Raw genomic sequence first — 13,212 nt, 5'->3', positions numbered from 1 at the left:
GAGCGAGCCTGAGGTTGTTTCTGTCATCCAGCTGAGGTTTGCAGCTCAGATTCCTTGACCAACCAGTGGGAGGAAGGAAAGAATCTTGTGAAAGGGAAGTTTCTCAGTGCCCAGAAGAAGCTGCTCTTCTGAATTGCTTTTTCTCTCAACTGCTTCAATAGAGGCACTAGTTAGAGTGACTGGCAGGGGGACAGTGTGATTGCTACTACTGATGTCTGCCCTAGGTGTTGGAGAGCCTGATTTGCAACAAGCTGAGTTAAACGAAGGATTAGAGTAGCTGAAGGAGCAGTCCCTAAGTCAGGAGGGACAAGTGCCTGCTCAGACCTGTGGCTCCAAATTCCTTTAAACCCTTTGAGTCTAGGTCTGCTTTTCCCAGTGTCCCCTCAGCCTCCCAGCATTTCTGGCTGGACTGGTGCTTGACTTAGGAGGAAGAGGAGGTGGGAGCCACAGACTCAGCCATGTGTGCACACAAAGATGGATCACCAGGAATCATCCCCAGTGTTTTTGTCTCCCAAACAGCACTGTCTGCACTGCTCTTGGTGGTCCACACAGAGCAATTCCCACAGGCTCTGTGAGGATGGAGTGTGTGCGTGGGGGAAGGAGTAGCAGGAACTGGGTGACTCCTCTGAATGTTTCTAAAATTACTTCATTTTGTTAAACAGCTAGACATGCTCTCCCACTGCTAATTTCCACGCAAGTAATTGCTCTGATTGACCCTGGTTTGTTCACTTGCTGCAGACTGGGTAGCACAATTGCAGGGGAGTCTATGGGATCTGCCCTGGGGAACAGTGACAGCACAGGTGGGTGGGGTGGAGTGGTGGTGCAAACTGGTGTTTCTCCAGCCTTTTGAACTTGTCAGTTCCTTTTGGCTATTCTGCCTTCATGCAAGCTGACAAATGGCAGCAGCTCAATTACAGAACTCGCTGTAATTTCTGACTGCAGGTTTCTTCATTCATTCCCCTAATCCAGTAATTACAGATGTTTCTCACTCTTTCAGCCTGAAAGAGCACAGTTGCCACTACTAACACCACTTTCCTAATACTCCAATGATTTGTGAATTTCTTTATGCCCTTTATGTAACCCTCGGCTGGAGAAGTATAAATGAAGTTATTCATTGCTGCTTTTTGTACAACCATTTGGCATGGAACATTAGGGGCTTTTTTGTGCCTCTGGTGACAAGTAGCTCTTTAAGTGCAAAGGGCTTTATTTTGATTTGAAGGATGTGACTGCCTTCAGTGAAGTGACTCTGGATTTAATGCTAGTGCCAAGTTAGAATCTGGCTTTCCTGAATATTCAATCCAAATATTATTGCCAGGGAAGTGTTGCCATTTTCTCTTTCCTGAAAATTCCCCTAGGTTTTATATTGGTGGCAATAATATCCATCTGTGCATTCATGGATCCTCTACTTTCTGGGTGCCCTGGGCTTACATGAGATGAACACACCTCTGATTTCAGTAGTTCTTATTGTCTAGGCAAAAACAGAATTATGAAGACGTCAGTATAGGAAATCACCATCAGCTCCTCAGCCCTGTTGCTGTTGGAGCTTCTGAGCACAATATTTGAATCCTGGTCTTCCAAGAACATTTTTTTTTTTTTTGCTTGAATTTGTCATCACATACTCTGCATGATGGATAGACCTGGGTTTTTTGAAAAAAGCTCCACAATTTTGAACCATAAATGTCACATTTGCATAATTCCTTTCTTTCTTCTACCTTTTTCCTCTTCTCCCCATCCCACCAAAGCAGAGAAGATCAGTAATTTTTTTACCATTGTTATTGACAAAAGGAGAACATGAACAAAGGAATGAAAAGAAAGTAGGAGACAACATGGGGCTAAATATCCTGATCAAAACCACTTTTGTCATTTGGGTATCAATTTTTACAGCTAATTTGGCACAGTATCCATAGCGAGCTGCCTGCAAAGACATGAGATGATTTGGGAGTGAGAAATAAGTCTGCAGGCTTCCTGTGCGTGGGCTGAGCCCCGTGCAGCCGGGTACATTGCTGTCTGCCTGAGCTCATCTTTGTTTGCTCTTCACCATTCTGGGGCTTGCAGGACCACTGCTCTGCAGCAGTGGGTTTATTGCTGTGTTGATTTGTAACCCGTGAATGTTTCCAATGAGATGTGTCTAATTTATTGGCATAAACCGTTAGATTTTCCTTCAGTGCCCTGGAGTTTCTGATTCACCAGCTGAAAACTATTATCACAGAGCACATAATCACTTGGAAAGTGCCTCTGTATTCTCTTTTTTTGTGTGTGTGTTAAATTCAACCACATAAATAGGAGTTTTATAGCACAAAATAGGCCAAAAAGGTACCAGATGTTCTGTATTTGTGTTTTGTTTTTACCTTAGGGAAGTTTGGTCAGTAGTGATGCTCACAGCTGATGTGAACCTTGGGCACTGTCTGTGAACTTACCTCATAACACTCCTGCAAGAGGCTCCAACCCTCTGAACAGTTTCAAGTGCACAGGCTGGGCTTGGAACTGTGACAATTTCAGCTGGAAATAAATTTTCATCATAGTAACGTTTGGTGAGAGTGCAAGGGCTTTGAAAGCATCTTGTCAGATACAATTCTGGCAACTGCCAGAGGAGCAGAGTCCAGATTGTTCCCACAACCAGGATAGAGGATTTCTTGGCCCAGTGTTGCTGCTGCTTGCCTTCATCTGAGTACATTTCTAATCTACCCTCTGCTAGTTTAAACATTTATTTTAATTGGGTTCTAGTCTGAAAGGAGGATCAGGCTTATTAGTTTTCAGTAGTTCAAAAAATCTTCTCTCTAAGCCTTCCTTATTTCCCCCTCTGTGAACAGAAAAATGGCCTTATCTTTTGCACAGATCCTTCAGGTTCTGGGCATCAGCTTAGATTCACACCTTGTTTTAGGTTTTCCCCCTAAACTTAGAGCAGAACTTCATGCTGGGTCAGTCACATTGCTCTTCTTCAACATCCACACAAATAAAGCTCCTGCTCATGGTTATAATCCAATTTCAACCTGTGTTCTGCCTCTAAGGGAGGAGTTTGGTAGAAAACTTTTCCAAGGGCCACACAAAAAGTGACTGAAGAAAAGGAAGTTTGTGCCTACACTCTGCAACAGCTTGAATAAGGGAAACATTAAGAAATGCTCAACTGATGACACTTTTTTTAGGAACTTACCCATCAAGAAGATTGAAAGACATTTTGGTATTATTACAAACCTCTGCATTGTGGTCGTGTTTCAAATTCTGGTAATAGTCTACTTTTTTTAGCAATACAATAATTGCACCTCTCAATGGGAATGCTACTTAGGAATAATGATCCTATCAAGACAAGAGAATATAGATTGTAGTAAAGGTTATGATGGTTTCTGTGAGAGGCTTAACATTGATCCTTTTAGTTATCTGATTTTCCAGGAGAAGAAAAATACCCCTAACTACTTTGAGTTTAGCATGTGATTTGGTGTGAAAATTCTTATGGGTGGTTTTAGAAGATGGAACTTCAAGTAAATTTGCTAAACTGCTTTTTTCCTCTCTCTTGTTTGATGAATACATTTTAAAAGAAATGGATTTTTTTTTATTCCCCACACATTTTATGCTTTTCTCAGTTCTTTTAGGCCTTTTTTTTTTCCTTCTTCTTCTAATGCAAGTCAAAACTGTTGGAGAAATCAAAAGTAAAAATCCGTTATGTTGAAAAGGCCATGTTGTGAAATATATCATAAACATGCTGTTAGAGCAGTGTCTCCTAATTAATGGAGAGAGCTCCTGGGAAACAGCAAGCCTGTAACACAGCTCAGCCCCCTTTGATCCTCTGGTGAGTTTGTAAAATCGTTGCCCGCCTAAACTTGTCTGCAGCTTGTTACACGTTTTATCCATCTGCTGCGAGAACAAAAATAAACCATTTAGAATTCAGCTGAACTCCAGTTGTTCAGCATATCACTGACTGTGGAGTCTTTACTGAGAGGATGGTAGGAAAAGCAAAGCAAAGGTGAAACAGACAAAAGACAGCGGAAAGAGACAATTTTTTTGTCTGGAAAAGACATCGGTTTTGTCTCTAGAGATTATGTAGAGTTGCATGATTATGTTGCAAGTTGCATGTGTGAGTTGCAGGTGTTACTGCAAAGATTTTTTTGTGAAATACAAATCAGTGTCTGTCTATTGTCTATAAACTGAAATCAAACCACTTGTTGGGGCTCCTAGGATTCAGTCCAGACAAATTTCCCAGTCTTGGGCAGAGCTGTGCATGTGTACACATGTGTATGTGTCATGTCCCCAGCCTCCAGGCAACTGCTTGGTACATGGAAGTTCACATTCAAATTTTATTTGCTGCTTGAGATGGCTGAGTGACCACATCCAAGCTCTGCAGGTGGCTGTAGATCACTGCTGCACTTCCCTTGCTGAAGCAAAATCCTGCCTTGAAAACTCCCTCCATCTTTTTGGTTGTGGAACCAACCTCCCTGTGTCAGTCTGTGATGTTTGCCTGAGTGTGGTGTTGCCAACCACAGCATCCAGAAGTGGGATAGCTCTGTTGGACCCATCAGGTGTTAGCTCCAAAATCTAATAACAAGAGGAGCTAATTATTCCCTATGCAAATATCACAAGGCTTTGTTCTGTTGATTTTTATAACAGAGCAGCACTTCATTTCAGCACCCATATGTTTTATCTCCATCAGTTAGGTATCACTTCTGGATGCCTGCATCCCTCTGAGGGCTGCTGCTGCCATGGATCTTGCTGCTGAGACAGAGGGAGAGCACTGTGAAGTTCTCCTTTCATCATAAACCAGAAATTCATTTGCTCTTGCCTGTAAATAAATGACAGGTTAAAAATGTACCCAGTATCTGGCACTTACTCACCAGAGTTTCTCTCCTTCCATGCCTGGGAGAATCTCACTGTTAAAAGTGCCATCTCTCCCCAGTGCCTTCTCTGTGATTTACCAGTAGCCAATCCACATTATGCTGCAAATGTGTTGTTTGGAGCCTGTAATCTCTTTTGGTCTATGAGAAAATCAGTTGCACAAAGCAGAGAGGCTTTGCCAAGGGCAGGGTTGGAAAGAGGAGAGTCAGTGAAGGGAACAGCTCACCTGGGAGGGAAGGCTGTGGCACTGCCTGTTCCTTGCCAAAGATTTAATGGCAGGGAGCTTTACCTGGGTCCCAGGGCTGAGCTGAGGGCTGGAGGCTGCCAGACAGATGCTGGAACAGTGTGTGCCCTGAGCCCTGGGAGCTTGTGACAGCCACAGCTTTTAAAATGCCTTCAGTAACCCACATTCATTCACTGCCCTTGTTAGGGCTGCAATTCTTAGCACACGCTGAAGCTGACAATAAACTTGTTGGAAGTGTTTGCAGCATAAATCAACATCATTGAAGGAAATCATTTGGCACAGGTGTTTTAAAAGTTAAAGTCCTCTTGAGTCCCTGATCTCGTGTCCACAAGAGCTGCTCACCAAGCAAAGTGGGATCTTCTTAGTCTGTGCTCCATTTAAAGATCCACAACACTGAGATTCCCACTACATTTCCCTGAAGATCATTTCACAAGGTAATACACATTGCTGCTGAGCTTATTTTCTTGCTGTTACACTGTAGTTACCCTTTTACTCTGATTACTTTTAGACCTCTCAATTCAGCAAGACATTTATATTAATTTTGAAACTTCTTTTTAGTTTTCTTTAAGTCTAAAATCTGCACCTATTTAATTCTTTCTTCCTAAACCCATCATCCTATTTGTAGGTTTCTCCCTCTCAGAGTTCCTAAAAGAATATCTGTCTTGTGATAACGTGGGAAGATGTATATTGGGCAAAAAGGCAAGTTAACTTTCTGCAAGTTATGTTTTTATTTAGAGTTTAGATGAATTTTGAGAAAGCATCATATTGACATGACACCAGTGCTTTTGCTTCTGTTCTCAGTAATTTTGTACCTATAATATTTCACCTCCTCTGTTTGGCTTTTTTTTTTTTTTCTCCCATTTCTGTGAATGGCAAAACAGCTCTGGCCTATGGGCAGAGAAAGTTTCTTCATAGCTTTTCTTCTGGAGCAAATAAATTGAGATACTTGTCTGACATGGGATACTACTGCAAGCTTTAGGCCTCTCATTTTCAGCATTCAAAACATAATTCTCCCCAAATTCACCTACCTTCAGTTTTCTCACCTGCTCATGCTAATGCTAAGGAAACTGGGGCCAGGAGGTTATTTGAGATTTTTGATTGCAGGTTGTTTTGTACCTTTTTTTCCCCAGGTCTGTTGACAGCTGTAACCAGTGTGTGTGCACTTCAATAAGTTACTTGTGTTCCAAGGTTCTGTGTTCTTATTTTTATCTAAGGTTTAGCAATTGAATAAAAGCTTTCTCAATCTCTGCAGGAATATGTGCAATTTGTCCATCATTTCTGGATTTCTGGTGGTATTCTCAATGGGTAGAAGTGCTTTTTCCATTTCCCCCTCTCAGTTCTAGACTTCTTACATAGATAGTGTGTCGACAGGTGTTGATGGACAAGCAATTTACAGTAATTTCTTGTGGTGCTTATTCTGTAGCTCCCTGAATTATAAGTGACATGCTGGCAAAGCTGAACAACTGATCACCAGACACTGGCATAGTGTTAAACATGGCTTCTGAGGCTGCTCAGAATTTCCTCCAGCCACTGTCTTCTTGGATGTCTCAAATATACGAAGCAATCCAACAAGCAGGAGACTCCATATCTGCCTCTCTGCTGAATTTGAGTGGAGTGGGCCGTAAGCCAGAAGAAGAGAGGACTCAGGACTTGGAGAATAATGGAGGAGTTTATGAGGATTATTCTGAGGAATCAGATGATGAACAAGACCTGGACCTTTGGGATGAGGACTATTTTTATCCTGGAGAAGACAGCTACATTGGAGGCCCTCATCTTGCTTCACAGAACCTCCCTTGTGGCTCTGACATGGGCTCACAGAGGCAGAAACAGCTTAAAAATCCCAGCACCTTGCCAGAGCAGCGTGCTGAAAGCAGCAGGTCCTTGGCAGCCAATGGATCCCAGTGGATGGGGGAAGATCTCCAGGCTCTGGATCGGCTCCCTCCCATCGCCGAGGAAGAAGGTGAGCCCTCTGTGAGGATGGGAGGTCATGAGCACAGCCTCAGCCTGGGTGGCTCCTTGAGCACTGCTAATGGCACAGCACACTGTGCAGGTAAGCAGCTGGCATGCACCCCCACTGCATTATCTCAGGCCTTGCTTTTCTGCTCATGATTTGACTTGATTTGATTTAGTTGCTAATCTGCTCATTATGTTCTGTATTGTCTCTGTTTCCCACAGCTAAAATAAAACTCCCCAAATCCCAAAGAAAAATCTAACCTTTCCAATACTTCCCTCGTTTGTGAGACTAATCTCATTGAAAGAAGTGGAGATCTCCAGGGTGAAATGCTGAGTTTTAGAAGGCAATCTGGCCCTGTTGCTGTGGCAAGGAGTGTTTTGCTTCCTTCCCTGTTGAGTTTCTGGTAGCAGGACCCTTCAAAGGGAATGTTTAGCCTTAAGTCTTTGCTTTGAGAACCATCTGCCTTTGCGTCATTGCTATTAAATATATATATATATATATATATATATATATATATATATGTAATCTCAAACCTTGTTTCTTTGTGCCAGGAATCTCAAGATGTTACTGTGCCATGTGCTGTGAAATGCTGCACTAAAAAGCCAGCCCTATCTCATGATTTTATGGATGAAAGGCTCCCAAATCACTTTCCTCCCCTCCCACCGCCCCCACAGGCTTTTCAAACAAGACTGAAGAGACAGCAGGCAGGAGATTATGGGAATGAGAACTGAGTTTGATATTTTCAGTTTTAAATAGGCCTAACTATGACTTCTGATCTTTAAATGACAGCAGGAGTGTTTTCAGGCAATTGTGCCCAGAACTGAGTTTCAGCCACATGACTTGTGCTCACGCAATGTCACAAGTGTGGCTGGAGGTTTCCTGGGGGCTACATCCTGGGCTGCTGACACCATCCTTGGCTCTTGCTGGCATAAAGCTGCTCTTTACAAACATCCTAAGAATGGGGATAAGGCTGGGAAGAGGATGAGGGGGACTGGATTCTATGGAGCTGATGAAGAGCTTGAGGCTCACTGTGACACTACAGAATTTGGCTTCAAATATCTAACTTTTTTTTTAAGCAGGTGTTAAATGTTCTTTGAAATGTCGGTTTTATTGTGACCAGGAGCTTTTCTTCACTCTTGGCTTCTAGGGAAGTCTTAGTATTTAGCCTTTTCTGTGCAGTCTGTGGAAGATCAGCTTGTTTGTTTTTGTATTTAGCAGGAATATCAGATTGAGAGGGTATAAACCTTGATGGTGCCCTTTAATGGCTGTAAAATTAACTCTTTTCTTTATTCTCATTTCTCATTCTCATTCTCATTCTCTTATTCTTATTTCTCACTCTGTTATGGCCAGGGAGTAAATAATTAAAAAGTGCTTTTGGTCTAGCTGTTCTGCCTCCCAAACTGAGACTGCTTGTTTCGTATTCCAAATGAAAGATTGCCAGTTCTCAGATCAAAGATCTCAGAGTTGTATCTCTTGGAGCCCAGCCTCTACCTTCTGGTACCTCTACACATTGCCTGTGCAATCTCCTGCTCCCAAGGTTTGTCCACAGGCACCGAGCCAGTGCTGCAGGGCTGGGTTTGCTGTGTGTGCTTGGGTTGTGTGAGCAGTGTGAGCACAGAAGTCATGGAGCAGGGCACCAGGTGTCCATCCAGGGAGTGCTGGGGCCCTGGATCCTCTTGGACAAGTGCTGTCCTAGGGCATGACCTTGTCTCCTGCAGAGCCTGCACCCCTGTGCCTCAGGAGGGGCTGCTGGAGCAATTCACAGCAAATCCAGGTGCCAAATGCATCATTCCTAGGGCAGCCTCCTGTCCCTGGACCACAGTGGATGAGAGGAAAGGTGGTGAGCTCTTAGGGAAATGGGGCCCAGCAATGAGCTGCTGTCCCTGTCAGAGCTGTTTGTCCCCTGCAGGGACATCTGAGAGACAGGGCTCTCAGGAGTGGGGGATAACCAGATGGAGTTTCCTGGTGAGAAAGACTTAGTGACACACAGATGCCATCCCTGCAGCTCAAGGGAGGCTCCCTCCGGACATCTGTCCCAGATGAGAGCAGGTACTGGCCAAGCTGCTGTTTGACTCTGTATTTTTTGGCTTTCCTTCTCCCTAACCTTCCTGGAGCCATTGTGGATTAGAAGGTTGGTGCCACAGAGCTCCCAGCACCTACAGTGCTGCTTCCTAGAGCTCTCTGCTTCCTCACCAAGCACTTCAGGGACCATTGCACAGCTTCTTGCACCTTAGGGAATGTCATTCCAAATGGTCTCAGGTAGACTTTAATCTTTTATCTCTGCAATGAGCTGCACAAAGGGCCATACAGTGATCTCAAGACTTCATAGTCACAAAAGTTGGCTGTGTGAGGGTTAGAGGGCTGGGAACTGATACCTTTTTCTCTCAGAACTAAGTTGTATAATGGGAGAGAAAGTGCTGAACTGTGGTTTCAAAATGTCTTCCACAGACCCTTTGATGTGGAAGAACTCGTTTCGCTCTTCTAAGTGAACTTTCACTTCCAAAACACACATGCTCTTTGTATTTCATTTTTCAACGCTTTATTTCCTCTTTTTCCTTTAGATTCATTCTCTAACATCAAGAGTGTGAACTCTTCTGATGGTAACCTAGACATGCAGAGAGGCTGTAATACCCTGGCAACTTAAAATTTCAGTCATGGATTAAAATGATCAAGAGAAGATGTTTGAGGTATCCTTATTTCTGTTAGCTTTTTACCTAACCCTAAGTGACAATGTAAGTGACACATGGACTTGCTGACATTCAGCAAAGCTGTTCAGTAGCATCAAAATGAGCTTTGAACATTTTTCCTTCCATTTGGCAGTTCCCCCCTCCCCATTTCTGCAAAATACGTGTTTCCTGTTTATCCTTGTATTCTTTTCAGAACATTTCATCTTGACTTTATTTCACTTAATGTACCATATTTCTCTCCACAATAGAATATTTTAAAGCTAAATTGGCACAAAACAGTAGCAATGCTGAATGCTTTTTGTTGCCATGGAAATATTTCTGGGCACTTACTGAAGACCTGGTTGCCAATAGTAATGTAACAGAGAAAATAGATATGCTTCATTTAACAGCCACTGGTGATTAAAGAGCCACAGAAACCTGTTACAAGGTCATTCCAATATAGAGTTTATTTGGTTTAGGGGGAAAAAGCCCTGCAGCCCTAGGTGAGAATACTTTTGTTTTAAAAGAGATGCAAAACAAAACCAACAGATGTTTCCTTCTCTTAAACTGACAGCATGCTTCTGAGATGAAGTAAAATAACACTGTAGTTGAAAACCATCATTACTCCTTCTCCTTTTTATCAAATATGTTTTAGATCCCATTTTTTGCCTCTTTGGAAATGTTTTCTGCCTCCCAGAGTAGATTTTCTTAGGCTCTGAAGCAGCACACATATTACTGAAAACCTATTTTAGACTTAGGGATCTAATAAATTGTTTGAGCAATGAAATTCTTGGGTTTTTAAGTCAAAAGTCCATCAGACACCATGAGGCAAGTTAATCATAGGGTGCAGGTTTGGCTGCTGGTCTGTAATTAAATGATGGTAGCAAAGTGGTAGCAAGTTTTCAACCAAATGGAAGTAAAAATTGTTTTGGTTTGTTTTTTTACTTTGGATGCTTTTGATCCCCAGTTTAATACTGAGAAGGTAGCTCAGCAGGAAATATTGCAGTGCCAAGTGTTTGGCTTAAGAAGTTAATGATGGCAAGGCAGAGTCTTCTGTGTGTGCAGATTGCTGCCACCAGTGGCAAATCGTGTAGCTGTGAATTTTGCAGAAACAGATGAACTTGCTCTCTCAGGCCCTCGCCCATTGCTCAACCTCAGTGCTTGTGACAGAGGAATTGTCTCAGGGCAGAGCAGGGAGAGAGCAGCCTTTGCATCCCCCCATGGCTGAGATGCTGCTGCTCAGCTGACTGGGGGTGGCTGGCAACAGTGTGGCTGCCAGATCCATCCTTGCACATTTAGCTTAAGAAAATTAATTTTCTTTTGAAAATGAATTTTTTTTCTTTTTAAAATACAAGCCAACAAACAGTGGAGCAAGAAACCACATCTGAAAGTAGTGCACTGCAAGTAGGAGGGTAGAGGTGGCCAGTCCTGCTTCCCAGCATGAATCTAAAGGGGGAAATGCCAGCAATAATGAAAAAAGTGAAGAACAGCAATGACTGAGCAGTGAAAGCCAGAGGGCTTTAGCCCCCTTCTCCCTCAGGGCTGCTGTCCTTTACAAACAAAAAGCCGAAGTGACCATTAAGTTCTCAGTCTCACCAGACACTGCCCTGAAAAGGCATGGGGACAGACACAGCAGCAGAGCTGAGCCTTCTGACTGAGAGCTGAGCTATTTTTGCAGTGGTGAAGTCTCCCAGGCTGTCTGGCACTGCTCACAGCACTGGTGTAATGGATAGGTGAGCACAGCACTTCCATTGCAAAGAAGCCTTTAGAGATTTTTTTTTCTCCCCCATCAACTTGACAACCTCAGTGCTAGCTGAAGGCTGCATTTCAGCTGCACTAAAATCATTTTTGTGGCCTTGGAGCGCTCAGAAGTGTGACAGCCCTGTCTGGATGGCTGGCTAGTTCTCCTCAGTATGTGTGTGAGGGCAAGCACACCTCTGAGACTCAGGGAATTTTTAAATCTAGAAAGCACTATTGCATTTACTTACCTTGGCCTCCAGCTTAACAGGGGTCATTGATTTTTGCCAGTAATTGCTGTAGTAAAGGAAATTATTCTTTCTGCTCTATATGAACACTCCTGACCTCAGTAAATGACCCTTCATACAGACAGGAAATCCTAGGCAAGAAGTGAGGTTTTCATTAGGACCTGTAAACCCATATAGCAAAGAATACCCATAAGAAGAAGATGTTGATTATGTGATAAATTAAATTTCTGCTTGAACTCGAGACTAAAATAGATAGATGGCCAGTCTCCACATTGAGAAGTGAAGTGTTTATGAATTTTATCACCTGTCTGAGTATGGAGCCAGCCAGCGTTCTAGCCAGAATGTAGCCCTATAAAAATCAGTGCCTGTACTCCAAGAAGGACATTTAAAGAGGCTACACTGAATCAATACCACCATGAGGACTAAGGGAATGAAAGCAAAGGCAGACAGTGGACAAAAACACTTCAGAGAAAATACTCCTGGCGGCTTGAGTGGGATGAAGCACAAACGTGACTGGAGACATGCATCTGCTCTCTGAAGAATGTGATACAAGCCCGTGGCTTTCTGAAGTGCAGACGTGAGTTTGCATTGAATAGTTTCTCTCTGGGAAATTCAGAACCACTCAAAGTGTTTGTGCACAGACTTTTGTCCTTGAGAAAGTGGTACAATGTTCCTACTTGTATTTAAAGTACTCCTTTGCGGTTCTGTGCCTTCAAATTTTCTAATTAGAAGGGATCTTCATGCAGGATGTCACAAGTGAGTGGGGATGAGAGAACACAACAGCCTCAAAAGGAGGGTGGGTTGTGGCATGTCATCTTTACAGCTGGGGAAGTGAAGCCAAACAGTGGTTCAAACCACAAATTCCCAAAGGTGGTACCATTGCTCTGTCTTGGGCCTGTAGGCAATGCTGTTCATCCTCAGTCAGTGATTTCAGACACAGTGTCTTTGCCAGCCCACTGTAGATCGGGGGTTTGGGTTTTCACCAAGTTCTTTGGTGGGCAGAGCTTCGTCGAGCCCATCTCCCTGGGGGCATGGGGAAGGATGCTCTGCTCAGGAGTACTTGTCATCTGCTCTTGTCATCTAGAAGGTTGCATAAGCTGTATAGAGAAGGATTTATTTGAGAGGATGGAATGGATTTTGCCATTCAGTGCAGTTACAGAACAAATTGTGTGTGAGCGTGTGTGTTTGTGCATGTATTTTCTGATCCACTTTTGCTAAGTGACATCCTCTTCCCACTCTCCATATGGCAGTTGCGACTCTATCTTCCTCTGGGAAGGTTGTTTAGCACTCAAGAGACTTCATTTACCAATAAACAGCATCTTGGCAGCATCTGGGAAATGCTGCCTTTCTCCTAGAAACCCTGCCTCCTCACCTTCCCTCTCCTACTACAGGCGAGGCAGGTGTGAATGATCTCATTGTGTTGTGGTGGGGGTTACGTGCAGCCAATACTAGCAGCACTCTGTGCAGAGCTGGAACATAGTATTTCTGTGTGCTGACATAAACAGTAGTACTGTTAGTACTGCTTGTCTTTTTTTTCTT

The 13,212-nt window shown here is 43.3% G+C and overlaps 1 protein-coding gene across 12 annotated transcripts in view; it reads left to right on the top strand.

Moving 5' to 3' along the window:
• SYT16 (synaptotagmin 16) overlaps window positions 1-13,212 on the top strand; it is a 105,999-nt gene that overhangs the window by 54,036 nt on the left and 38,751 nt on the right. For 7 of the 12 annotated variants that reach the window (XM_088166331.1, XM_088166330.1, XM_088166333.1 and 4 more), the window contains one exon: window positions 6,492-7,118. The exons of 1 other annotated variant lie outside the window; for it this stretch is intronic. In XM_088166331.1, coding sequence (XP_088022457.1) covers window positions 6,563-7,118 — 556 coding nt within the window. In that variant the 5' untranslated portion in view covers window positions 6,492-6,562. Of the gene's footprint in view, window positions 1-6,491; window positions 7,119-9,583; window positions 9,710-13,212 lie in introns of those variants that run through there. 4 more of the 12 variants (XM_088166335.1, XM_088166334.1, XM_088166336.1 and 1 more) reach the window with 4 other exon arrangements.

The sequence above is a fragment of the Sturnus vulgaris genome, chromosome 6 (genome assembly GCF_052056855.1).
Source record: "Sturnus vulgaris isolate bStuVul1 chromosome 6, bStuVul1.hap1, whole genome shotgun sequence".
Lineage (NCBI taxonomy): Eukaryota > Metazoa > Chordata > Aves > Passeriformes > Sturnidae > Sturnus > Sturnus vulgaris.
This window is presented reverse-complemented; position numbering and strand designations above follow the sequence as displayed.